The sequence below is a fragment of the Primulina eburnea genome, chromosome 3, assembly GCF_022965805.1.
Source record: "Primulina eburnea isolate SZY01 chromosome 3, ASM2296580v1, whole genome shotgun sequence".
Lineage (NCBI taxonomy): Eukaryota > Viridiplantae > Streptophyta > Magnoliopsida > Lamiales > Gesneriaceae > Primulina > Primulina eburnea.
In genome coordinates this window covers 15481682-15509674 of record NC_133103.1, presented here as the reverse complement: position 1 = coordinate 15509674, position 27993 = coordinate 15481682, and the positions used below count along the sequence as shown (strand labels likewise).

The 27993-nt window shown below is 36.9% G+C and overlaps 2 protein-coding genes and 1 long non-coding RNA gene across 5 annotated transcripts; 2 read left to right on the top strand and 1 right to left on the bottom strand.

Moving 5' to 3' along the window:
• Nucleotides 1-13: 13 nt before the first annotated feature.
• On the top strand, nucleotides 14-18504 carry LOC140826915 (BRASSINOSTEROID INSENSITIVE 1-associated receptor kinase 1-like). 3 transcript variants are annotated; one of them, XM_073189457.1, is made up of 8 exons: nucleotides 14-173; nucleotides 659-791; nucleotides 888-959; nucleotides 1563-1706; nucleotides 2630-2701; nucleotides 2782-2853; nucleotides 2934-3013; nucleotides 18233-18504. In XM_073189457.1, the coding sequence occupies exons 1-8, from the start codon at nucleotides 80-82 to the stop codon at nucleotides 18463-18465; spliced, it is 900 nt and encodes a 299-aa protein (XP_073045558.1). In that variant the 5' UTR covers nucleotides 14-79; the 3' UTR covers nucleotides 18466-18504. The 3 variants fall into 3 exon arrangements, with proteins under 3 accessions (XP_073045558.1, XP_073045560.1, XP_073045559.1); XM_073189459.1 differs by lacking the exon at nucleotides 18233-18504 and adding an exon at nucleotides 8795-8983 and having other exon boundaries at nucleotides 17-173; XM_073189458.1 differs by lacking the exon at nucleotides 18233-18504 and adding an exon at nucleotides 8777-8983 and having other exon boundaries at nucleotides 17-173.
• LOC140826916 (uncharacterized) lies at nucleotides 3034-25383 on the bottom strand. The gene is made up of 2 exons (XR_012116889.1): nucleotides 25226-25383; nucleotides 3034-3203 (listed from the first exon to the last, which is right to left on the bottom strand). It is a non-coding gene; the product is annotated as an uncharacterized lncRNA (long non-coding RNA).
• On the top strand, nucleotides 21729-27917 carry LOC140826913 (BRASSINOSTEROID INSENSITIVE 1-associated receptor kinase 1-like). Its single transcript, XM_073189456.1, has 11 exons — nucleotides 21729-22269; nucleotides 22750-22882; nucleotides 22975-23046; nucleotides 23634-23777; nucleotides 24666-24737; nucleotides 24833-24904; nucleotides 24993-25072; nucleotides 25390-25521; nucleotides 25607-25948; nucleotides 26579-26973; nucleotides 27340-27917. The coding sequence occupies exons 1-11, from the start codon at nucleotides 22176-22178 to the stop codon at nucleotides 27655-27657; spliced, it is 1854 nt and encodes a 617-aa protein (XP_073045557.1). The 5' UTR covers nucleotides 21729-22175; the 3' UTR covers nucleotides 27658-27917.
• Nucleotides 27918-27993: the final 76 nt, after the last annotated feature.

The window sequence follows — 27993 nt, the reverse complement described above, 5'->3', positions numbered from 1 at the left end:
AATATTGTTCAAAAAATATTGTTGTATATCTTGATGATAAATCTAGGTTTGTACGGGTTGATTTTTGGATCAGAGTTGAATGGATCTGTCAACTACTTGGATCTTTTGCTCTTTTTTCTTGTCCTCAATTCTGGTGCTTGCTCAAGTCTCGCGGGTGTCTGCCAACGCCGAAGGTCTGCTGTTCTGCTCCCTGATTCCGTTACTTTCGGAGTTTTTTTTTTTTTTTTTTTTTGCCTCTGATTGATTTAACTGGATGTGCTGACTGTTGTTTTTCGTGGGATTCAGTGGAACTGAATTGCAATATAGTTATCTGTTCACCCAGGAATTTGTGGATTGACAAGTCAAAAATTTACGGGATGCCATTAAAAAGCTTTGTTCTTGGATGGATATTGTGTAGAAAATCTCTTACTTTGAGAATAACAGAGATGTCAGTTGAGAGACAAATCAATTGCTTTTATTTTGTCTCAAAGTTCTAAGTTCTTATTTAGTAACATTGGATGGTTAATTGGTTATCTTATAATATTTAATTACATTGGAAGTTTTTCACTTGCTGCTGTTGATCGGTTCGGGGGTAGTTTGATACCATGTGCTGTTTAGTTGTGGCCAAACTAATTAATGAAAATTTGATGGTGTTTAGAATGACATTGTACCATGGCAGGTGATGCATTGAGTGCATTGAAGAACAATTTGGCTGATCCAAATGGCGTTCTACAGAGTTGGGACCCGACCCTCGTTAATCCGTGCACTTGGTTTCATGTCACATGCAATAACAAAAATAGTGTTACTCGAGTGTAAGACTGCTTGTATCCTCATTGTCTTAAGGTGCTTAATTTTCTTCTTTTGTAATTTTGGGAGTATAAAAGTATTTTGTTTCTGTTTATGCTCAGCGATCTTGGCAATGCAAATTTGTCTGGTCAACTTTCCCCTCAGCTTGGTTTTCTTCCAAATTTACAGTATCTGTAAGTCATTATTTTTGGGTCATTATCAGTTATATGCGTATTCGTTTTCAAATGTTCTATAGTTTACCAGAGACTTCAATTATTACCACCTCTCTTTAAGTATTTATTTTACCTTTTTTGCCATAATGTACGGATGATGGTTCTTCGTATCATTGTAACTCTTGTTTACCGGTTTGGTCTTAGTTAGCATACTCACCATTTTTATTCTTGGGCAATAATTCTGAGTAGACAGACTGGTTTTGGAATGACTTCAACTTTTTTGCATGAATTCCTTGGTTTTGTATAAATTGATCTCTATGCATCTGCAACTCAAATCCATTTAACTTTTGCTGCTATTTTCAGATCCCTCACCCTATCATGTAGCATCCTTAGCGATGCCCCCCCCCCCCCCCCCCCCCCCCCCGCTGTCTGCATCTCTTTGTCAACAACTTCATGTATATTTTCTTGTCTTTCCTTTTTTTCCCGGAGATATGTTCCAATTATGTGTGTGTGAGGGCCCTGCTTTTTTCCCTATCTTGTCTCATTGAATTATCTTTATCACGGATCATTGTTTGACTTCTCCGGTTCACATAAAACAATCTCTCGTTTTCTCTTTTTTGGCAGGGAGCTTTACAGTAACGATATTACTGGAAGAATTCCAAACGAACTAGGAAATTTGACAAGTTTGGTGAGCTTGGATCTTTATTTGAATAGCCTGACTGGTCCAATCCCTGACACATTGGGCAAACTAAAAAGGCTTAGATTCTTGTATGGTTCTCTCGTTTTTGAACTCTTTTTTTTCTCTGTGGCTGGGTCTTTTATTTAGTTCTTGAGAATTTCTTTTCCGCTTCATTGCACCTTTTATAAGAAAGTTGCAATTCAGAAGTGAATGATTGGCTTGTGCAGCATTCAGACGTGTCATGCGGAATCACTGAAGTTTATTCTCCTATTCTTTTTTCAATTGATTCAATTGATTTCCTTTCAATTCTTCAGAAAAGTCACCCAAATCAGCACATCTTTACAACAAATGATGTTAAATGATGGAAAGTATGGTTGACATTGTTGCCTGTTGTTCCAAATCATTAAGCCTAGGCTCTAAGTTTAAATTTCTTGGTTTTGTTTGAGTCATAAATTTATGGTCTATACTGCTATTAAGTGACAGTAGCCATATGTGATTGCTGTGTTGCAATCGTGTAAATAGATAGATGTTTTGCAGTAAATACTAATTGATTCAAAGCAGAAATCAGTAACCTTAAAAGCGAATAGAGGATTTTATTTCTTTTATTAAATTGCTGGAAGTGTTCCCAACAGTAATTATTTTTATTTTCCAACTATCATAGAATCGATGCTACCATAGGCTTTAGAGAAAAAGGTTATCTTTTATCATAGTGAATTGTGATTTATGTAGAGAAATTAACTGATAAAGAAACATGCACATAAACTTTTAAACGAGCACGTTCAGCAACTCTATTAGTGCTCGACTAGAAAATCATGGGAAAATTGGATTTTGGACATGTTTAACCTGAGAAAGAGATGGTTGTCACGCCAAAATCATAAGCCGCCGTGTTCTTCCATGTTTCTGTCACGTGGGACATGAATTATTGTGCTACATGTAGCAAACACATTATTTGCTTTGATTCTTTCAGTCAGTGATTTCTTCATTCTTCATTCTTCATCTTTAAACTGCACAGGAGGCTCAACAATAACAGTTTGACTGGAGAAATCCCCATGTCACTTACTACTATCGAGACGCTTCAAGTCCTGTATGGTGGCAGTTGATGATTTTTTTTCCTTTTATTTTGGTCTGTCGGGGACTAATAATCATTTCCTCCAACAAATGCAGCGATCTTTCAAATAACCAGCTGACAGGCCAAATTCCAATAAATGGATCCTTTCAGCGTTTTACTCCTATCAGGTTTACTACTGTTCTATCTGCTTTTTCTTATGTTAGAGATCCATCAATGCATCATTCTGACACTGGGTTTTCTACCTCAGTTTTGACCATAATCGATTGGATCCTCTTCCTGTATCTCCACCTCCTCCACTTCCGCCATCATCTGCATCTTCCTCTCGAGGTTTGCCTATCCTTTGTGCCTCATTATTCATGGCCTTTACTTTGTCCATAATGAAAAAAATGAGCTCGGTCATTTGATTCGATGAATGCGCAATGAGCAGATCTGTATTAAGGGCACCGTTTCATTTGATGTAGTCACCAGAACACTTTTGTATTAAGGGCACCGTTTCATTTGATGTAGTCACCAGAACCTTGTTTTGCTGTCAAATGAAGGATCCAATGGTTATGAGGTTAACCATGGTCCATGCTAGACATGCTAAGGTGTTGTATGAGTTATGGCTAAGGGCTAGAAGCCAACCTCAACCCACTTAACACCACAAAACCGAAACTCAACACACTCAACACAACCAGAATTTTAAAACCGAAGGGGCGCTGTTCTTGTTAGTTTGAAAAACCGATGGGACCATGAACCAAGCCATGAAAGGGCATCTTAGTCACGTCCTAGACATGCTAAGGAGGGATTCTAACCATGGCTACATCCCCTAGGGCAGCCAAAATCAGAACCCACACCTTAGGCAAGAAACCATGCAAATCGAGACTCATAAATCGCAGCATGGGGAGTTGCTGTCAAAAATGGTTTTGCTGGGGCGAAAGGGCTTTAACCAATGGACTAATCCCTTCCTAACATACCCTATAACATGACCATAAACAGCCTTGAACGCCTGGAACCGAGCCAAACCCTGAAACCACAAAAACAATACCCAACGTGAAGTGCAAGGAAGGACCAAAAATCTGTGCAGAATTTTTATAACACTTGCTCATAGTTGTCAAGGCGCTAGGCGACGGAAAGGCGACGAGCCACTGCCTAGCGCCCGAACGCCTAGGCGACAAAAGGCGATCGCCTAGCCACGAGGCGATAATATAGAGAGGATGAGAAGCCATACTAGGCTATTTTTTTAAAATAAATGCAAAACAAAAGCCTGAAAGAGAAGAATGAAGAATCTGCCCTGAAAACAGAAGCCTGCGGCTGTGGCAGAGAAGAACAGGTCCAGGAGCTTCAATATTCAATAGGTAGGGGAGAATGGTGTGCGGCAGAAGCTTCAATCGGCAGGGAGAAATGAGAATACGTATCGACATGCAAAGCAAAACTAGGCTTTTTTTAAAAATAAATTACTTGTGGGCTGAAATTAGTTATGGACTTATTTAGTTGGGCTTTGGGTCATTAAAAAAAAGGAGAAACCTGCTTATGCGATGCGATCATGGTTCTGAAAAAAAGACGCAACGCCTGGAACGCCTATCGCCCGGAGAAAGGCGGCTTCAAGGCGCTAAAGGCGCTTGCCCACCCATGCACCGTCGCCTGGTTGCCCATAAGGCGCTGAAGCTTCGCGCCTCAGGCGCGCCTTTGACAACTATGCACTTGCTGTACATTTTCGGTTTTTGCTCCATGAAACATGATCATATTATGTTTTAAATTACTTATATGGCTTGATTGAAGAGAAATGAATAACATATACATGCTTTGGATTTTGTTTTGAAGAAAACAAAAATGATATGTCGACACGGCGCGGCGGGGACGGAGTTACTTTTCTTACTAGTTTGTTTTCTCTCTACTTTTCTCTCAAGCCTCACACTATTTTCTCTACTGAAAATGCTCTGAAATTTTCGGAAATGGAGAGGGAGAGAAGTCTAGGAAATAAATGGGAAGGTTGCAAGATAAAAGGAAAAGTTGAATGGCAAATGAATTTTTCTATCCTAGAGTTTGTTAGATAGGAAATGAGATGTGATTTGATTTGATTTAAATGGAGGGATGGCCGATTTCTATCTTTCAAAATACAAAGGGAGAAAATTTCTTAATTGTTTAATTATTGGTGATTAAAAGGTGGGGGAATTATCTTCCAAGAAAAGAATAGGGAAAGAAATAAAATGATGAGTTAGTTAAACAAATATCAAATCTTTTAAAATGAAGTGGCCGATTTTCTTATAAAATGAGGGTAGAGAATATTGCTTAATTATTAATTAGTGGGGATTTAAAATGAGGGAATTAACTATGCCATGAAAGAATTAAGGAAAGATATCAAAATGGAGAGTTGCCAAAAATTTAAATCCTTTAGAGGAGGTGGCCGATTTTTCTATGATAATGGGAGGAAAATATTGCTTAAATATTGTATTTTAAATCTTTAGAGTTTTATCTACCCATTAAGTATTTTTGTGAATTAAGTAATTAATTAGTTTAGTAATTATCTTGCATACATGACAAATTCCTTAAAGTAAATTACTAACATGTTAAGTTATAGTTTATTAAATAAAATAAGCCTAGATTAACTTATCTCAATTGGTCACATCTTTTAATTTAGGCTCTTAATTAAATTATTGGACATAAAAGAACTTATTTAACTTATCTCAACTTACTTAAATAATTCTTTAGAATTTCTTTTACATTAAAATAACTTAGTATTTATCTTAAATAAATTCTAGGAATGTTTTCTTATTATTAAATTTTATCTCAATACTCCAACTCCAGTCCGGTCTTACTTATTTAACTGAAAAGATAAAAATATACTCATGCGATTTGAACTCAATAATCAAGACTAAATAAATTTGAAATTCCTTTTAAAAAATAAAGAAATCATTTTTAATTTAAATACTAGAAATTATGCATGGCTTATACGTAGTCTGGTTTAACGGGTTCTAAAACTCTCCCCCCTTAAAAGAAATTTCGTCCCCGAAATTCGCTTATCTTTGATAAACAAAAGTTTAGACTCTTAATTCTAGAATCCTAATAATCTACGCTTACGATGCGCTACTTTGATAAGATAAATATTAAGCTGTCCTTACGTCTCCTCAATCCTAAATAAATTTGTCTACCAAAATCCTCGTTTGTGAATCGCAACTTAAAACAACTTATGCTGACTTAGTTCTATTCAACTATAGCCCCGAATTTTGACTTATCCCGCAATTCCTCATACTGGGGATGGATGTCCAAATTTAACGCACCTTACTTTCTTTATAATATACCAAAGTTGTTCATTGACCTATTATATTCCAATATTGAAATCTTAACAGCATCCCTTCTTAACTTTATTGAACTCAAGATATGTTAAAGCTTCAAGTCCAAGTATTGGCATTCATGCAGTTCGACTTAGGAGATCTTAGTAAATCACTTAAAAGTTAAACTTTATCTCAACCCCATAATAATATTAGACTAAGATCCTTGAATCAAATCTTTATCTTACCGCACCAAACTTACATAACCTAACTATTTAGAATTACATCCCAATATAACGTTGTTGAAAATCTTAAGTTCGAGTAGTCTTAATCTATAAAACCCAAAATATACGATACCGATCTTCCACCTAAATAATAAAATTATTCTAGCACCAATTACATGCTTAAACTATTTCCTTTTCAATTAGAATAAAGTTGAGACCTAAGACCCTTGGACTTTCCTTATTGAAGCGAATGTCGCATTCTTACGTATACTTAATGCTTAATTAATACTAGCGTATAAAACTTAATAAGTTCTCCTATGATAATGATGGACTAACTCTAATAAATCAATTTCAGTTATAACCCATAAATTCTAGAATCCCCATATCAAGATTTCAGATTTATTACTCGATAAAAATCTTAATATTCGTTTATTGATAACCTATGATGAACACAACTCGTTTCTTTTGGTTTTTATTTCACCCAAAATTTTCGTACGAACACCTATTTCAAAATTCAAACTTACACGACCCATATAGTATTAGATAACATAATCACAACACACATATTCATTTATTCTCAAGTTTCTCAATGACTTTCAAAAATTTCTTAAGACCAGGTGTCTACCTCGAATCTTATATGCGTCTATCAAGTAATCTAACCATCAATCGTACCCAATTTTTTTTTTTTTGAAAAATTAAATTCCAACAAAGGTATAATTTTAACTCTTAAGATCATGATTAAAAATTATGATTCATCAAACTTAAATTCCCAATTTTTTTTTGTTAGCTCCATATATATTCTTATAACTTAACTAACTGATCAACTTTATCTTAAATTGTTATCACTCTAAATTCTTAATTTGTCACAGTATTAATTCACTAGAGCTTAAACTTTCAAGCCAAATGCTGATTCATCCTACAATGCCCTTTTGTTACTATTCCCTATAACCTTATAACCCAATTGTTTCAAGGTTCTAGATATCCCTTCAAACCTAAATCATCAAATTTCATATCCTTTAAACCATTCGCTTCTCACTTACTGCTAACCAAGTCCCCAAATTTCGTAAAAATTGCAAAATTAGTTCTTACTTTCCTCGAATATTATCCGATTTGTCCTTAATCTCGAGAATCCAACAATTACCCATCAGTTGTTGGCGTTCCTTGTAATAGCCAAGCCTGGTGAATTGTACGGTCTAAGATTTCTTGTGTTTACGGACTATTTGGTTAAGTTTAAGTACAATTTGATGTCAAGAATTGTGATTTATGGGTTATAGTATTGTTGGTTATACTTGTTATGTGGTTTTGTTGTAGCATCGTTGCGATTTAATTCATGGTAATTCGTGTGTTGAGCCAATTGATATGAGGCCAATTGGGGTGGTTAGATAAGTTATAGAGGTGCAACTTTCTTTTTGAGTGTGTTGCCAAATTATGAGGAGAAGCAGCGTTGCGGTTCGATTCTTAGTTGCAAAGTTTGTTGTTGGCTTCAGGGGTGACCGCACATGCGCTCAGACAGGCACTGCACCCACGGTGGTTGGGCAGAGGCGGCACCGCACCCGCGGTAGGAAAGTCCGCGCACCTGCGGTGTTTGGGCAGAGACCAGAGCGCACCCGCGGACCATAACGCAGCGCACCGCGGTCGTCACTTTGGATTTTCGGAAGTGTTACAGAATGCCTAGCGCACCCGCGGTGTATTTTGGAGCGCACCTGCGGTGCGTGAACATTATAAGCGTGTTTTCGAGATTTAAGTGATATAATACATGAGTTGGTTCACTTTTCTCTCATTCTTCTCCTACTTCTCGAAATTTCAGCTCAAGGAGACCTAGGGTTCTCGTTTTCTTACTTTTGGTGCCTTTGATTCAAGCTCCTAGTTGGATTATTGAAGTTAGAACAAGGTTCTTTTGGGTTCCAGGAGCTAAGATAAGCTTTTGGTTTGGTTATTCTTTGGATTTTGGTGTTGGGGGAAATAGTGGGTTTGTTGATTGTGTGGGTTTTATGGATTTAATGGTATGGTTGTTTGATTATTGGGTTATTGATTGTGCAATACATGGTTTATTGTTTTAGGTTTTGTACCAAGAGAATAGAATCAAGTGTTGCAAGTGTTGTAAGTGGAATTCATTTCTTTGTGCTCACATGATAATATATGTATTGTATTTCAATTGTTTTAACATGTTATTCCCTTCCATTTGATTCATGCTATGTATTAATACACTTTGTTGTATATTAGAGCATTTTTATGTCTCAATTATGTCAAAGGGAATACAAAAGAAAAGAGTATGCAAAGTGTTTGGTTTAATGCCTAAAAGAGAGTTCAAATTATTTATTGGATTGATAGATACATAGTCAGAGATTGCATGCAATTAGTTGATCAGCGACCATAAGCTTATATCCCGACAGAGTTTCGATTTATATCGATGGGATATAAGTACAGAGACAAATATACTACTTAGATATCAATCCAACAGAGAGAGAAATACCATCGTTATTGTTATTCATATTATGATATTCATGTTTCAGAGTTGATGATATTTAATGTTTTCAAAGCCATGTGTTACAGAGTATGTTATGTATTCATTGCTATGTAAGAGTTCCACTTGCTGAGTTTTATACTCATTTCAGTTATTTCATGTGATGCAGATCAGAGTAACGCGCCGGGACGTTGATTGGAGCCGGGGTCATATGCATACAAAGATGGAAGAAGGAAGACTATTTTGCTAGCATTTTGACATGATCACAAAAATGATATTTTGTATTTTGTTGTATCATTTGATTGATCATGTATATACTTTTTATTATATGTTGAAATGTATTTTAAATCCTTCTTTCTTTCAAGTACATTTTTATTTCCGCTGTGTTATTTTTATTAAAACCGGTCAAGGGCGTTACATTTAGTGGTATCAGAGCAACGTTCTTCGGACCAATGCATATGACTTTGTCTACTTTCAACGGTCCAGGTATGTCTTCTTCTACATCTATTATTGTTATTGGTTGATATGTGTTATGTGATCACATTGTAGGAGTAATGCCTCTTAAGAGAAAATCTTCAGAGGGTGAGGATAGTTCTTCATTGAGAGTTGTCGGCGAGTTCGACAAGTTACTGAAAGAGCAAGCCAAGGTTCACAGTGAGCAGATCCAACAGTTGCTCCGTTTGCAAGGTTCAGGCCAAGATAGAGGCCAAGGGAGAGGCCAAGTGGTTCAAGCAGTTGGAACCGATGGGATCTTTACTGCTTTCAAGAGGATGGATCCGCCGGAGTTTGCAGGGAGCACTGATCCATTGGTGTTGTAGAGTGGATCAAAGCACTTGAGGCGATTTTTGATCATCTCAATTATGAAGACAAAGACAGAGTTGGTTGTGCAGTATTCATGTTAGTCAAAGCTGTTTTACCCATATATTGCTTCCAATGAAAAAGACAAAGGTGCTCATTTTATTAGAGGCCTTCGAGCAGAAATCAGGAGGGACATCAAATTCTAAATCACTAAGAAAAAAACGACAAAAAGAGTGGTGACATTCAAAGAGATTGTGGCTAAAGCTTTGTTAGCCGAGCAAGACGAGAAAGATATTGCCAGAGAGAGACATGCGAGGCAACAAGCTATTGCTCAAAGAGGCCAAGGTTCGAGCCGAAGAGGCAAGGGCAGTTTCAAAAGGAAAGGCAAGTTGGAGGCGAGTTCTAAAGCACCGACAGTTCCATCTGATCCAGAGAAGCCGTTGTGTACCAAGTGCAGTAGGCATCATAGGGAAGAGTGTAGATTTGGTGCTCATACTTGTTACCGATGTGGCACTGCAGGCCATATTGCCAAGGACTGTCCGCGAGGATCGAGTAAAGAGAAGGTGCAGGGTCGCATCTTCACCATGACGAAGGAAGGTATAAACCATGATTCTTCTGTGATCTCTAGCACTATTTTAATTTCAGGCAGAGTAGCTACGACATTGATTGATACAGGTGCTACTCATTCTTTTATGTCTGAACTACTTTTGAGATCTTTGGGTATAGTTCCTTATGTTCTTCTCCTCCAGTTTAATGTTGTTTTGCCTTCAGGGGATGTGTTGTGCCCGACGTCTATTGTGTATGCGTGCTATGTTCAAATTGATGAGCGAGTGGTTTATGCTGATTTGATTGTTATTCCGATGGTTGCGTTTGATATTATACTTGGCATGGATTGGCTATCAACCTATCGTACAGTGATTGATTGCGTTGTTAAGACGATGAAATTTGCAAATGATGGTAATATGGAAGGTATGCTCGCTAGTGCAGGTACTTCGCTGGTCCTTCCTTTTATTTCATGTCTTGAGGCTAAGAAGTTGTTGTTTAGAGGTTGTGAAGGGTTTTTGGCTTCGATTGTGGATACGGATAGAATTGTGAAGTTGAATATTGATGATATTGATGTTGTGAGAGAGTTTCCTGATGTATTTGAGGATGATGTGCCGGGTTTACCGCCGGACAGAGATGTAGAGTTTGTGATTGATGTAGTTCCGGGTACGGTTCCTATTTCTAAGGCTCCGTATAGAATGGCCCCTACATAGATGAAAGAGTTGAAGATGCAGTTGCAGGATCTTTTGGATAAAGGTTTTATTCGGCCGAGTTTTTCGCCTTGGGGAGCTCCGGTTCTTTTTGTCCAGAAGAAAGATGGGTCTTTGCGACTTTGCATTGATTACAGAGAGATCAACAAAGTGACTATCAAGAATAAATATCTGTTGCCACGGATAGACGATCTTTTTGACCAACTGCAAGGGGGTACAGTGTTCTCGAAGATCGATTTGCGATCTGGCTATTATCAGTTGAAAGTAAGGGAGTCTGATATTCTGACGGCGTTTCGGATCAGGTATGGCCATTATGAATTTCTTGTGATGTCGTTTGGTTTGACTAATGCTCTTTCAGTCTTCATGGATCTTATGAACCGGGTGTTCAAGCCGTATTTGGATAGCTTTGTCATTGATTTCATCAACGACATTTTGATTTATTCCAAGACCAGAGAGCTTCATGCAGAGCACCTCAGAGTTGTTCTTCAATTGTTGAGAGAGAAGAGGTTGTATGCTAAGTTGAAGAAAAGTGAGTTCTGGTTGGAGCAGATTTCTTTCTTAGGCCATGTCATCTCGAAAGATGGTCTAGCTGTTGATCCAACGAAGATTGAGGCGATTCAGAAGTGGCCTATCCCTACCACTGTATCAGAGATACGCAGTTTTCTTGGTTTGGCGGGTTATTATCGTCGTTTTATTTCAGACTTTTCCAAGATTGCCCTGCTGTTAACCAATCTGACGAGGAAGACTGTGAAGTTTGAGTGGTCCAATGAATGCCAAAGTGGATTTCAAGAGTTGAAAGATAGGTTGACGACAACTCTGGTACTTGCATTGCCCATTGGTTCAGAGGACTTTGTTGTTTATACCGATGCGTCGAAGAAAGGTCTTGGTGCAGTGCTGATGCAACGTGGAAAGGTCATAGCCTATGCTTCTCGCCAGTTGAAAGACTACGAGAAAAATTATCCTACGCATGAGCTGGAACTGGCAGCTGTGGTTTTCGCCCTGAAAATCTGGAGACATTGTTTATATAGCGAAAAATATGAAATTTTCACGGACCACGAGAGTTTAAAGTATTTGTTTTCCCAGAGAGAACTTGATATGCGTCAGAGACGGTGGTTAGAGCTTGTCAAAGATTATGATGTGACGATTAGTTATCACCCTGGGAAAGCGAATGTTGTAGCGGATGCTTTGAGCCGTAAGTCGAGTTCTTCTTTGAGTTCTATGATTCAGAAGCCGTTGTTGTTAGACTTGCAGCGAGAGGAGATAGCTTTGGTGGTTCCTGAAACCATTGCTCGTTTTTCAGCGTTGATCATTCAAGCTACTTTGACAGACATGATCCGTAGAGAGCAGGCTAATGATGTACAGTTGATAGAGATGAGAGCTAGAGCAGAGGAGAGAGGTAATTCAGAGTTTGAGATGAATAGAGATGGTTTAGTGACATTCAGAGGCCATATTTGTATTCCTGCTGGTGATGATATTCGACGAGACGTCTTGACAGAGGCACATACCGCGCCATACTCGATACCACCAGGTAGCACCAAGATGTATCAGGATCTTCGTAGACTCTATTGGTGGCCAGGTATGAAGAAGGATATTGCCATGTTTATTTCTCAGTGTCTAACCTGTCAGCAGGTGAAAATCGAACATCAGAGACCTGCTGGGACATTGCAGTCATTGCCGAGTCCTCAATGGAAATGAGAGCGTATTACGATGGACTTCGTGACTGGTCTTCCCAGAACGCAGAAAGGTTTTAACTCTATTTGGGTTATTGTTGATCGGTTGACCAAGTCAGCGTATTTTATTCCAGTCAAGACGACGTATTCCATGAACCAGTATGCCGAAGAGTACATAACAGAGATTGTTAGACTTCATGGTGTTCCTGTGTCGATTGTGTCTGATCGTGACCCTAGATTTACTTCAGCATTTTGGAAGAGTTTGCACAGAGATATGGGTACACGGTTAGCATTTATTACAGCATATCACCCCCAGAGCAACGGTCAATCAGAGAGAGTTATTCAGATTTTAGAGGATATGCTCAGAGCTTGTACTATCGATTATCCTAGTAGTTGGGATTCCAAATTGCCTCTTGTTGAGTTCACGTACAATAATAGCTACCAAGCGACGATTGGCATGGCACCGTATGAAGCACTCTATGGCAGAAAATGTAGATCTCCTTTATATTGGGACGAGATTGGTGAGAGGAAGATGTTGGGTCCAAAGTTGGTCCAACAGACAGCTGATGTTGTTGCTGTTATCCAAGAAAGAATGAAGACAGCGCAGTCGAGACAGAAGAGTTATGCTGATGTGAGACGAAGACCGTTGCAGTTTGAGGTTGGCGACCATGTGTTTTTGAAGATAGCACCTCTTAAGGGTGTGATGCGATTTGGCAAGAAAGGAAAGTCGAGTCCGAGATTTATTGGTCCATTTGAGATCTTGGATAAAGTCGGTGATCGAGCTTACAGGTTAGCCCTACCACCAGATCTTGATAGAGTTCATAATGTTTTTCATGTCTCCATGCTCAGGAAGTATATTGCGAATCCTTCTCCTGTTCTTCGTCACGAGCCATTGGATTTGACGCCGAATTTGACGTACCAAGAGATTCCAGTTCAGATTCTGGATCGCAAAGTTAAGGTGTTGAGAAACAAAGAGATCACATTGTTAAAATCCTTTAGAGGAATCATTTGATTGAAGAAGCCACGTGGGAACCAGAGGACGAAATGAAAGAGAAGTATCCCGAGTTGTTTGCGCAATGACGTCAATTCCGAGAACGAAATTCCTTTAAGGAGGGGAGATTGTAATAGCCAAGCCTGGTGAGCGGTACGGTCTAAGATTTCTTGTGTTTACGACTATTTGGTTAAGTTTAAGTACAATTTTGATGTTAAGAATTGTGATTTATGGGTTATAGTATTGTTGGTTATACTTGTTATGTGGTTTTGTTGTAGCATCGTTGAGATTTAATTCATGGTAATTCGTGTGTTGAGCCAATTGGTATGAGGCCAATTGGGGTGGTTAGATAAGTTATAGAGGTGCAACTTTCTTGTTGAGTGTGTTGCCAAATTATGAGGAGAAGCAGCGTTGCGGTTCGATTCTTAGTTGCAAAGTTTTTTGTTGGCTTCAGGGGTGACCGTACCTGCGGTCAGACAGGCACCACACCCGCGGTGGTTGGGCAGAGGCGGCACCGCACCCGCGGTAGGAAAGTCCGCGCACCTGCGGTGTTTGGGCAAAGACCAGAGCGCACCCGCGGACCATAACGCAGCGCACCCTCGGTCGTCACTTTGGATTTTCGGAAGTGTTACAGAATTCCTAGCACACCCGCGGTGTATTTTGGAGCGCACCTGCGGTGCGTGAACATTATAAGCGTGTTTTCGAGATTTAAGTGATATAATACATGAGTTGGTTCACTTTTCTCTCATTCTTCTCCTACTTCTCGAAATTTCAGCTCAAGGAGACCTAGGGTTCTCGTTTTCTTACTTTTGGTGCCTTTGATTCAAGCTCCTAGTTGGATTATTGAAGTTAGAACAAGGTTCTTTTGGGTTAAAGGAGCTAAGATAAGCTTTTGGTTTGGTTATTCTTTGGATTTTGGTGTTGGGGAGAAATAGTGGGTTTGTTGATTGTGTGGGTTTTATGGATTTAATGATATGGTTGTTTGATTATTGGGTTATTGATGGTGCAATACATGGTTTATTGTTGTAGGTTTTGTACCAAGAGAATAGAATCAAGTGTTATAAGTGGAATTCATTTCCTTGTGCTCACTTGATAATATATGTATTGTATTTCAATGGTTTTAACATGTTATTCCCTTCCATTTGATTCATGCTATGTATTAATACACTTTTTTGTATATTAGAGGCATTTTTATGTCTCAATTATGTCAAAGGGAATACAAAAGAAAAGAGTATGCAAAGTGTTTGGTTTAATGCCTAAAAGAGAGTTCAAATGATTTATTCGATTGATAGATACATAGTCAGAGATTGCATGCAATTAGTTGATCAACGATCATAAGCTCATATCCAGACAGAGTTTCGATTTATATCGATGAGATAATACTTAGATATCAATCCAACAGAGAAAGGGAAATACCATCGTTATTGTTATTCATACTATGATATTCATGTTTCAGAGTTGATGGTATTTAATGTTTTCAAAGCCATGTTTTACAGAGTATGTTATGTATTCATTGCTATATAAGAGTTCCACTTGCTTTGTTTTATACTCATTTAAGTTATTTCATGTGATGCAGATCAGAGTGACGCGCCGGGACGTTGATTGGAGTCGGGGTCATATGCATACAAAGATGGAAGAAGGAAGACTATTTTGCTAGCATTTTGACATGATCACAAAAATGATATTTGTATTTTGTTGTATCATTTGATTGATCATGTATATACTTTTGATTATATGTTGAAATGCATTTTAAATCCTTTTTTCTTTCAAGTAAATTTTTATTTCCGCTGTGTTATTTTTATTAAAACCGGTCAAGGACGTTACTTTCCTAATTCCATTCTATAGGTTTCCTGTAACATAAAGTTCAATGATCTTAAGCTTATTAAACCAAAAATCAATTCTCATAACTTTGAAAATTATTGATTTAACCCAATTGTTCCTCCAAAGTTCGAATTTAATCCTCAAAATTTCAGAATTTGCAATTTGGCCCTTAAAGTTCTCGAAAATTATTATTTGGCCCTACAACCCTACGAAATTTGCATTTCTGGTCCCCATAAAATTTTCAATTTTAGCCTCATTAAAACTTAAAATTTTCAAAACTCAGAATTTGATTCCAAAATTCGTTAAACTCGAAAATAGTCTCTTAGAATTTCATTTTTTGCACTTAGGTCCTCAATTATTAGTTATTACAATTAGGTCCTTAAAATTCTCAATTCATGCAATTCAATCCTTAAATCCAACTGGGTAGAGCATGCATCCGAAATAAATTATACGTTTTTATACTTCCAAATATAGTCGTAGTCCCGAATTATTAATCCTTACATGAAATTCTCAAAAAAACTAACTAAACTAGCAACCGCGAACAATCAATAGTTTCTTAGAAAATCTACAAGTCCCAAGAGCATTTATAATCTTCAAGATTAACTTATGATTCAAAACGTAGAACATCAGTACTGCTAGCCAAAAAAATCAATATAAACAATCCATTATTTGTTTAAATTTAAGTAAGTACTGCATAATTAAAGTCTTGACACAAAACATTTCATGAAAACATGCTGTTAAAATATTTCATGCTTTAAACGAAATGCGTAAACGTAAAACTTACAGACCGAAGACGTGACTTCGTGAGCTTCTCGAGATCAGTAGTAGTACAACCCTTTACAAGAAAATAGGATCTGATACCAGCTGTAGAAGCCCGTATTTCGTGTTTGAAAATTTGCGGAATAATTTAAAATTTTCCTTTAAAAGTAAATAACTTGCCTCATTCATAAAATAAGCTGAATAAAAGTTTTAATGTTTAATGTAACAACGGAATAAAAGTTTTAAATGTTCAAAGTAGCAGCGGAAGTAAATATCTGTTTCAAAACAACAACTTAAAATAATTCATCGTGATAAAAATGAGTTTGCATAAAAATGGTAAATAAACTGATAAATGAGGTCCTCGGGTTCCTACTACTGCCGATCCAAGATGGCTCACTGGTCCCCGCCATCATCAGTACCTACAACAATCAAGTCTAGTGAGTCTAAAGACTCAGCATGCATATATCGTAGATAACAAGTAAATATATCATAAAATTTCATGCCGTGTAAAGATATCATGTCGTAAAGCGTAACGTGAAAAATATCTTGTCATGAGTAATTATAAATACGTGCATAACTGAACTGAAAATCGTAAGTGAAATGTTTGCTCGATAGAGTCCTGTCATGAAATAACATATAATAATTTTCTGTTGAGAATATGTTCTACGCAAGTGGCCCATAACGTGAAATGAATCGTCTGATCAGACTAAACCACAGTATACTGGGCGGTAGAGATCATCACAGCCCTTGGAGTGGATATCTGTACCCATACATGAACATGAACCGGTCAGTGACCACCGGATGAGGTAATAATCCCATGATAAGCTGCAATCCCATGAATGTGAGGTGGCCACAAGCAATATCGCATATATCTCAAAATGAACATTTTATATTTTTATGCACGTAATATAATTAAATTCCTGAGTTATTTTGCCAATTGGGTTGGATCGTTCCCAGGCTCGCTGCGACCTAATTCTAACATGAAAAACATGCAAATAACTTGACTTGACCATGCAAATAACTTAACTTGACCAACGCTTCAAAATCAAATTAAAAACGAGACTATTACGCCCAACAAACTTAATATTTAATCATGACTCCATACCAACCTGAACCAACATCGAACCATCATTTAGTCATGATTAAAATACACCTAAAATACTGGAAAATAATTATCAAGGGCTGTAATACACGAAAATTATGCATGGAGGCCAAAATCATAAAACGCACTTTCGAGAGTCACTTTGGCACATTGCACCGTAAATTCTCGTACGACCTATAAGCTTAACCAAATCACGAACGGCCAAAAACATGACCTTCATAACTCAATAAGGTACTGTTCAGTCCAAGGCAATAGGCTAAATGCCAACCAAGAACTCGTACGTGACCTCTGAACCGAACTTACAGCTGCAGTCAAAACAAAATACAGCAGCAGCTGTTGCGCTTCTTCGCTTCGTTTTCGAGACTATCGGCCATTGGGGCTTGAACCATTGACCAAAGCCTCTTACCAACATCCTAAGGTATGGTTTGAACCATGGCTAAGGGCCCTAGGCCAGCCACAATCCAAAGCCAACACCTACGACAAACCCGAAGCTCCACCCGAGAACACATGCTGAACCGTGGGGGGTGTAGCTTGTTTTGCTGTCAAATGAAGGATCCAATGGTTTTGAGGTTAACCATCGTCCATGCTAGACATGATAAGGTGTTGTATGAGTCATGGCTAAGGGCTAGAATCCAACCACAACCCACTTAACACTACAAAACCGAAACTCAACACACTCAACACAACCAGAATTTTAAAACCGAAGGGTCGCTGTTCTTGTTTGTTTGAAGAACCGATGGGACCATGAACCAAGCCATGAAAGGGCATCTTGGTCACGTCCTAGACATGCTAAGGAGGGATTCTAACCATGGCTACATCCCCTAGAGCAGCCAAAATCAGAACCCACACCTTAGGCAAGAAACCATGCAAATCGAGACTCATAAATCGCAGAATGGGGAGTTTCTGTCAAAAATGGTTTTGCTGGGGCGAACGGGCTCCAACCAATGGAATAATCCCTTCCTAACACACCCTATAACATAACCATAAGCAGCCTTGAACGCTTGGAACCGAGCCAAATCCTGAAACCAAAAAAACAATACCCAACGTGAAGTGCAAGGAAGTACCAAAAATCTGTGCAGAATTTTTATAACACTTGCTGTACATTTTCGGTTTTTGCTCCATGAAACATGATCATATTATGTTTTAAATTACTTATATGGCTTAGTTGAAGAGAAAGGAATAACATATACATGCTTTGGATTTTGTTTTGAAGAAAACAAAAATGATACGACGACACGGCGCGGCGGAGACGGAGTTACTTTTCTTACTAGTTTGTTTTCTCTCTACTTTTCTCTCAAGCCTCACACTATTTTCTCTACTGAAAATGCTCTGAAATTTTCGAAAATGGAGAGGGAGAGAAGTCTAGGAAATAAATGGGAAGGTCGCAAGATAAAAGGAAAAGTTGAATGGCAAATGAATTTTTCTATCCTAGAGTTTGTTAGATAGGAAATGAGATGTGATTTGATTTGATTTAAATAGAGGGATGGCCGATTTCTATCTTTCAAAATACAAGGGAGAAAATTGTTTAATTATTGGTGATTAAAAGGTGGGGGAATTATCTTCCAAGAAAAGAATAAGGAAAGAAATAAAATAGTGAGTTGTTAAACAAATATCAAATCTTTTAAAATGAAGTGGCCGATTTTCTTATAAAATGAGGGTAGGGAATATTGCTTAATTATTAATTAGTGGGAATTTAAAATGAGGGAATTAACTATGCCATGAAAGGATTAAAGAAAGATATCAAAATGGAGAGTTGCCAAAAATTTAAAACCTTTAGAGGAGGTGGCCGATTTTCTATGATAATGGGAGGGAAAATATTGCTTAAATATTGTATTTTAAATCTTTAGAGTTTTATCTACCCATTAAATATTTTTGTGAATTAAGTAATTAATTAGTTTAGTAATTATCTTGCATGCATGGCATATTCCTTAAAGTAAATTACTAACATGTTAAGTTATAATTTATTAAATAAAATAAACCTAGATTAACTTATCTCAATTGGTCACATCTTTTAATTTAGGCTCTTTATTAAATTATTGGACATAAATGAACTTATTTACTACTGATCTCAACTTACTTAAATAATTCCTTAGACTTTCTTTTACATTAAAATAACTTATTATTTATCTTATATAAATTCTAGGAATGTTTTCTTATTATTAAATTTTATCTCAATACTCCAACTACAGTCCGGCCTCACTTATTTAATCGAAAAGATAAAACTATACTCATGCGATTTAAAATAAATAATCAAGACTAAATAAATTTAAAATGCCTTAAAAAAATAAAGAAATCATTTTTAATTTAAATACTAGAAATTATGCATGGCTTATTCGTAGTCTGGTTTAACGGGTTCTACAAACGCGATTTTTAAGTTTAGTATCATTATTTTCAGGGTTTATTATTAGTTGTTTTTGTAAATGTTTTTCTAATTTATCTAATTGTTTTCCTATGGTATTTAAATTCACATTTGTGAAATTATTTTGTGTTATAATATTTTTTATGTTGACCTTATCATTTTCTCATGGATTTTTTATTGGAATAACTTCTATTTGTTGATTTTGCATATTTATTTTAATTCCTTGTAAAGGAGGATGATTAGATTGGATTATCCTAGTATCAGTAATTGTTTCTTATTGTAACATGATTTATACTTTTAGAAAAGAGATATTCCAATGAATTTTGAGAAGCATATATTTCAAACCAGTAAAAAAAAAAAAGAATATGTATTTTATTTGTATCTACAAATTCATAGCATTTTTCTTGAATAGATTTTCTAAAATCTATACAGGGTTGGAAAACCCATATCTTTTTTCTAGGTTATCTTTGGCATAAAATTCATCATGCAAAATTTTTTTATTTATTTGAAAGTCTTTTTCTATAACATTTAATTCATTAGTAATGTTTTCTGTGATTGCAGAGAATGTTAGACTTGTTGGTTCTTGATATGATTCTGGGGTATGAAATTGTTTTTGAGAGCTTTCTTCTTTTATTATTGTATAGATTGGTCTAGGAATTTCAGAGGCGTAGTCTACATTTCTTAAAATTGAATTAGGTAAATCTGATGTAGAATATCTAGGTTGTGTTTTATAGGGAATATTTATAACTGAAGGGATTTGTGATATTCTTCCTAAATCTATGGTATCAGTAATAGAAGAGTCATCATATCTATTGCTACTACCAGATTTTCTGTTAGACAAAAACTTGTGTGAGACGGTCTCACGGGTCATATTTGTGAGACGGATCTCTTATTTGGATCATCCATGAAAAAGTATTACTTTTTATTGTGAATATATGTTGGGTTGACCCGTCTCACGGATTAAGATCCGTGAGACGGTCTCACATGAGACCTACTCTTTCTGTTAAATGAGAGTTTGACTTTTCCATCTGCATATTGAGTTATTTCTTTCAATTGGGTGTTTGTTTCTATGTGTCCTATAGGTTCTGGGTTAACAGCACCTTCTAAGATCCATTCTTCAGGTTGTGTTATATCTTTCCATTGAATTGGTTTTGGAATTACAGTATTGGATTTTCCTAAATCTGTTTGTAGTAAAAGGGTTTCACCTTTCTTACTATGATTTTTTACTTTTGTAGCAAAGGCCGAATTCATAGCCTTGTAATGAATTCTAAAAATAACAGCAACTGGTATTGATCCTATAAGCATATTATAATTATGAGTTTTTATTTGTAAAACTAAGGATTCTAAAATGTTTTTATCGTTTAGGGATACTGAGAAGTTTGGATAACAATCAAAAGATATTGGTCCAGTACATAGACTGGATTCACAGAACTTAATAATGAATCTTCGAAATTTGTGAATCTGACATCTCTTAAAATAGTAAGAATGGAAGTATTTAATCCCTCTTTAGTTAAGGATTTTATTCCTACTTGAACCAATCCTATGTGAATGTATTTATATTTTTTATCTCTGTGTTTTCGTAAAGAATCTTGAGATAATAAACTGATTGTTTCAAAAGGCTTTGTAAGTTGTATATCTCTTTCTTCTGTTTTAATTCTGAAATCAAATTTAAATATTTGGAATCTGGAGTATTTGTAAATTTGATCCTTATTTATTCTAGGAATTTCTCAGTTATCAATGGATTTATAAAAATCTTCTATAATTATTTCTTCGGTGTTAATTATTTTATTATTATCATAAGAAGATGTAGCAGCAGAGTTTAGAGAAATAGATCTAGAGAAATTGAATCCATAATTAAAAATTTTATTCTTGAAATTTATTTTCTCTCTACAATCCTAAACAATTCTTAGGGGTTACGGCCTTGAAGGACTTACTACCCAGATTTTCTTAGGCAAACACACTCAAGAGAACCTAAATTTCTAGACTTAAAATTTTTTTCTTACAGATTTATTTTTCTATAATCACATGCCCCCTGGCTCTGATACCATAGACAGGAAAATTATTTAGCTATAAAGAAAGAAATTATTTTTAAATTTTACAAATATACATAGATTTTTTTAAATAAAATTTGTAAAGAAATTTATGATATAATTATAATTTTGAAATCTCGACCTCCCCATTTTGGTAAAGTGCTCGTTCACCACTAAATTGTTAATGTTTATCTTCCAACAAGTAGTGCGTGTGCTGTGTGCATTATTGAATAACTAATTATTATGCCCCAAAAATTTAATTAATTATATATAATTTAAAAATTAAATATAAATAAAAAAAGTGTGCACTTGTTTTTGTTTGTCAATAGAATAATACAGACTGGTTTAGCATTAAACAGAGAGGGTTGACTAAGCATTCATTTTCCTCTGCAACGACTTCACCCCCATTGCCCCCTTTCACTGACCGTTGAATACTCGGCGGCCATTCAGTTTACCAGCATACAGATTTGATTCTTGTTCAAAATAATTTGGAATCGGATTATTGTTGAAGAAGCCTTTTTTATTTGTTCCCGAGCTTTACCTTTTGCTGCCGCGTTGGTGTTTTGACTTGGGTTGTTGATTGGCTGGCTTCAGTTGAATTTTGGTGGGTTTTTGATGATACAAGGTTTTTTCTTTGATTTTTTCTGTTGACATAGAGGAGAGGAGGTGCGTGGTTATGGAGTTAACGAGGTCGTGTTGAGGGAGTTGTTGTAGTATCTTGATGATTAATCTAGGTTTGTAGGGGTTGATTTTTGGATCAGAGTTGAATGGATCGGTCAACTACTTGGATCTTTTGCTCTTTTTTCTTGTCCTCAATTCTGGTGCTTGCTCAAGTCTCGCGGGTGTCTGCCAACGCCGAAGGTCTGCTGTTCTGCTCCCTGATTCCGTTACTTTCGGAGTTTTTTTCTTTTTTGCCTCTGATTGATTTAACTGGATGTGCTGACTGTTGTTTTTCGTGGGATTCAGTTGAACTGAATTGCAATATAGTTATCTGTTCACCCAGGAATTTGTGGATTGACAAGTCAAAAATTTACGGGATGCCATTAAAAAGCTTTGTGCTTGGATAGGGATATTGTGTAGAAAATCTCTTACTTTGAGAATAACAGAGATGTCAGTGGAGAGACAAATCAATTGCTTTTATTTTGTCTCAAAGTTCTAAGTTCTTATTTAGTAACATTGGATGGTTAATTGGTTATCTTATAATTTTTAATGACATTGGAAGTTTTTCACTTGCTGCTGTTGATCGGTTGGGGGGTAGTTTGATACCATGTGCTGTTTAGTTGTGGCCAAACTAATTAATGAAGATTTGATGGTGTTTAGAATGACATTGTACCATGGCAGGTGATGCATTGAGTGCATTGAAGAACAATTTGGCTGATCCAAATAGCGTTCTACAGAGTTGGGACCCGACCCTCGTTAATCCGTGCACTTGGTTTCATGTCACATGCAATAACGAAAATAGTGTTACTCGAGTGTAAGACTGCTTGTATCCTCATTGTCTTAAGGTGCTTAATTTGCTTCTTTTGTGAAGAGTATATAAGTATTTTTGTTTCTGTTTATGCTCAGCGATCTTGGCAATGCAAATTTGTCTGGTCAACTTTCCCCTCAGCTTGGTTTACTTCCAAATTTACAGTATCTGTAAGTCATTATTTTTGGGTCATTATCAGTTATATATATATTCGTTTTCAGATGTTCTATGCTTTACCAGAGAGTTCAATTATAATAACCTCTCTTTAAGTATTTATTTTACCTTTTTTGCCAGAATGTACAGATGATGGTTCTTGTTATCATTGTAACTCCTGTTTACCGGTTTGGTCTTGGTTAGCATACTCACCATTTTCTATTCTTGGGCAATAATTCTGAGCAAAAGACAGTCTGGTTTTGGAATGACGTCGACTTTTTTTGCATGAATTCCTTGGTTTTGTATAAATTGATGTCTATGCATCTGCAACTCAAATCCATTTAACTTTTACTGCTATTTTCAGAGCCCTCACCCTAGCATGTATCATCCTTAACGATGCCCCCCTGTCTGCATCTCTTTGTCAACAACTTCATGCATATTTTCTTGTCTTTCCTTTTTTTTCCAGGAGATATGTTCCAATGATATGTGTGTCAGGGCCCTGCTTTTTTCCCTATCTTGTCTCATTGGGTTATGTTTATCACGGATCATTGTTTGACTTCTCCGGTTCACATAAAACAATTTTTCGTTTTCTCTTTCTTGGCAGGGAGCTTTATAGTAATGATATTACTGGAAGAATTCCAAACGAACTAGGAAATTTGACAAGTTTGGTTAGCTTGGATCTTTATTTGAATAGCCTGACTGGTCCAATCCCTAACACTTTGGGCAAACTTCAAAGGCTTCGATTCTTGTATGGTTCTCTCGTTTTTGAACTTTTTTTCTCTGTGGCTGGGTTTTTATTTAGTTCTTGAGAATTTCTTTTCCGCTTCATCGCACCTTTTGTAAGAAAGTTGCAATTCAGAAGTGAATGATTGGCTTGTGCAGCATTCAGATGTGCCATGCGGAGCGGAATCACTGAAGTTTATTCTCCTGTTCTTTTTTCAATTGATTTCCTTTCCATTCTTCAGAAAAGTCACCCAAATCAGCACATCTGTACAACAAATGATGTTAAATGATGGAAAGTATGGCTGACATTGTTGCCTTTTGTTCCAAATCATTAAGCCTAGGCTCCGAGCTTAAATTTCTTGGTTTTGTTTGAGTCATAGATTTATGGTCTATACTGCTATTAAGTGACAGTTGGAGCCATATCTGATTGCTATGTTGCATTTGTTTAAATAGATAGATGTTTTGCAGTAAATACTAACTGATTCAAAGCAGAAGTCAGTGACCTTAAAAGCGAATAGAGGATTTCATTTCTGTTATTAAATTGCTGGAGGTGTTCCCAATAGTAATTATTTTTATTTTGCAACTGTTATAGAATCGATGCTACCATCGGCTTTAGAGGAAAAAGGTTATCTTAAAATCATAGTGAAATAAAGAAACATGCACATAAACTTTTAAATGAGCAAGTTCAGCAACTCTATTAGTGCTCGACTAGAAAGTCATGGGAAAATTGGATTTTGGACATGTTTAACCCCAGAAAGAGATGAGGTTTGCACACCAAAATCATAAGCCGCCTTGTTCTTCCATGTTTCTGTCACGTGGGACATGAATTATTGTGCTACATGTAGCAAACACATTCGCTGCTTTGATTCTTTCAGTCAGTGATTTCTTCATTCTTCACCTTTAAACTGCACAGGAGGCTCAACAATAACAGTTTGACTGGAGAAATCCCCATGTCACTTACTACTATCGAGACGCTTCAAGTCCTGTATGGTGGCAGTTCATGATTTTTTTGTTATTTTACTATTTTCCTTTTGTTTTGGTCTGTCAGGGACTAATAATCATTTCTTCCAACAAATGCAGCGATCTTTCAAATAACCAGCTGACAGGCCAAATTCCAGTAAATGGATCCTTTCAGCTTTTTACTCCTATCAGGTTTACCACTCTTCTATCTGCTTGTTCTTATGTAAGACAAAATGATCCATCAATGCATCATTCTGACTGTGGGTTTTCTACCTCTCAGTTTTGACCATAATCGATTGGATCCTCTTCCTGTATCTCCACCTCCTCCACTTCCGCCATCATCTGCATCTTCCTCTCGAGGTTTGCCTATCCTTTGTGCAATTGTGCCTCATGATTCGTAGCCTTTACCTTGCCCATAATGAAAAAAATGAGCTTGGTCATTTGATTTGATGAACGCGCAATGAGCAGATTTGCATTTAAGGGCACCATTTCATTTGATGTAGTTACCAGAACACTTTTGTTGGGTATTAAATTTTGGATCAGTCTATTACAGCGTGATTTCAAATATGGTAATCTGAGACTAAAGGTGTACTTGGTCACTGACATTGATGATGTAGTTAACTTTTGTTTATCATCTGAATGAATAAAGCGTACTTATCAATGGAGAACTATTGCAGTTGCCAACAGTGCTACTGGAGCCATTGCAGGAGGAGTTGCTGCTGGAGCAGCCCTGCTATTTGCTGCCCCTGCAATTGCGCTTGCTTGGTATCGTAGAAGGAAGCCAGAAGATCATTTCTTTGATGTTCCTGGTTTGTGGATTTAGAAAAGACTGAAAACACGATCATAAAATGTATAGCTTTTAGTATTTTTCGCTTATTTTGTGTATTCCTGTAGCTGAGGAGGATCCAGAAGTTCATCTGGGACAGCTCAAAAGATTTTCACTACGCGAATTGCAAGTTGCATCAGATAATTTCAGTAATAAAAATATCCTTGGCAGAGGTGGATTTGGTAAGGTTTACAAAGGTCGATTAGCTGATGGCTCTCTAGTAGCAGTAAAAAGACTGAAAGAAGAGCGCACTCAAGGTGGAGAGCTTCAATTCCAAACAGAAGTGGAAATGATCAGCATGGCTGTGCATCGAAATTTACTTCGCTTGCGTGGCTTTTGCATGACTCCTACAGAACGGTTGCTTGTTTATCCTTATATGGCTAATGGAAGTGTTGCATCGTGCTTGAGAGGTACACTTGATCTGCTATTCATATTGTTTACCGGCTATTTTCTTCATGATTCACGAGTAACTGAAGATCCATGACAGTTGTAGCTTTAAAAATGGCTGAAAAATTTTGGAATCTGTTGTGATTTATGTGTGACAACTAAAATGAATATGAGGTAAAATCTGTTTTGCTTCTCTAATACTTAGAAGAAAAATGGTTTTTCAAGAATTGTTCTTTTGCCATCTCAGTGTCAAGAAACCGAATGCATTTGCCTTGATCCAGTTTACTCATATCTTGAGAGAGATTTGGATAGTTTCCTCACAATTCAACAAATTGATTAAAAGCTTGTGCAATTTTATTTCAGCTTTCGTATATCTGTATGAAAAGATAATAACCCTGTGCTTCGTGCTACATTGTCACTGTCTTTTGAAATTTTCCTTTCGTAGATACTCGACGCTTGTGTGGTTATCTAAACTGCTTCAGGTTACTAGCAAGTAACTTTTATAACCAGCTTATTTATCCCCAAACCAATGCATCTCAGTACGATATTGCCAAAATATTATATGATTCTAGAAGATCAGTTGCCAGTTGTCCAGTAGCACACACTACGTATTATGCATTACTTTTAATGAACTTGTTGGTGCATTACTGTAGAAAGACCTGAATCTCAACCTCCCCTTGATTGGCAAATAAGAAAACGGATAGCATTGGGGTCTGCGAGGGGACTTTCTTATTTGCATGATCACTGTGACCCTAAGATCATTCATCGGGATGTCAAAGCTGCAAATATATTATTGGATGAGGACTTTGAAGCAGTTGTAGGTGACTTTGGCTTGGCCAAACTTATGGACTACAAGGATACTCATGTTACCACGGCTGTTCGTGGAACAATCGGTCATATTGCTCCCGAATACCTCTCCACTGGTAAATCTTCTGAGAAAACTGATGTTTTCGGTTATGGGGTCATGCTTCTTGAGTTGATCACTGGTCAGAGAGCTTTTGATCTTGCTCGGCTTGCCAATGACGATGATGTGATGTTACTCGATTGGGTAAGCCATATTATTTCACTTATACTGTTTGTACTGATGAGTCTTTAATATTCATCATAGCTTCTTGGAATTTTTTATGCTGAATCTGTTTTTACACTCACGGAAACTAGAGATGACCATGTTTCACTTGTGAACCAAACCTGGTTCGCTGGAAATGATGGTTTTGTGAATTGGCCATGCCAATTACAGTTAAGGGTCGGGATCAATCCGCTAGTTCCGACCAGGGTCTTGACCTGTGGTCTGGTCCAACGGAGACTATAAATTAGTTTAGTTTGAATTTGGTCTGTATCTGCGAAACATTTCAATTACTGTTCAGGGTTCATTCTCAGTTCATACATGAAATTGCATGTATTTGAAAAATGTCAGGTCAGGGGACTTTTGAAGGAAAAAAAGTTGGAGACGCTGGTCGATGCGGATCTTCAAGGTAATTATGTGGACGAAGAGGTGGAACAGCTGATCCAAGTAGCTCTGCTCTGTACGCAGAGCTCCCCATTGGAGCGTCCAAGGATGTCGGAAGTCGTGAGGATGCTTGAGGGTGATGGCTTGGCTGAGAGGTGGGAGGAATGGCAGAAGGAAGAAATGTTCCGTCAAGAATTCAATCATACGCATCACCCTAGCAGTAATTGGTTAATTAACGACTCCACTTCGAATATTCGTCCCGATGAATTATCTGGGCCAAGATGATTCTCCGTTCGTGGTTTGGACTCGCAACTTTATATTTGATTGATAGTTTTTCTTGTTGTAAATTATATTTTTTTGCCTTTTTTCATACCCCTCCCTGTTTTTGTTTCCGAATTTTGATGATGCAGGATGATGTTTATACTCTTTTATAGTTTGTCAGTTGTATTTCAGATATCCATTGCGCAGGAATCGCATCGCTGTGGAAGAACCCAACATGTATTTTATATTTACGGACGCTCATTTTATATGTATTGAATTGAATAGGCCAAGATTGTCAAAGAATAAGCAAAGTTGCTTCCACAAAAAATATCCCATGATGGTGACAATAACAATTTCTTG

Coding starts and splice junctions, on each gene's coding strand:
- LOC140826913 (XM_073189456.1), top strand. CDS start 22,176: ATGGATCGGTCAACTACTTGGATCTTTTGCTCTTTTTTCTTGTCCTCA. Junction 22,270..22,749: donor GGTGTCTGCCAACGCCGAAG/GTCTGCTGTTCT, acceptor GTACCATGGCAG/GTGATGCATTGAGTGCATTG. Junction 24,738..24,832: donor ATCGAGACGCTTCAAGTCCT/GTATGGTGGCAG, acceptor CAACAAATGCAG/CGATCTTTCAAATAACCAGC.
- LOC140826915 (XM_073189457.1), top strand. CDS start 80: ATGGATCTGTCAACTACTTGGATCTTTTGCTCTTTTTTCTTGTCCTCA. Junction 174..658: donor GGTGTCTGCCAACGCCGAAG/GTCTGCTGTTCT, acceptor GTACCATGGCAG/GTGATGCATTGAGTGCATTG. Junction 2,854..2,933: donor CAGCGTTTTACTCCTATCAG/GTTTACTACTGT, acceptor TTTCTACCTCAG/TTTTGACCATAATCGATTGG.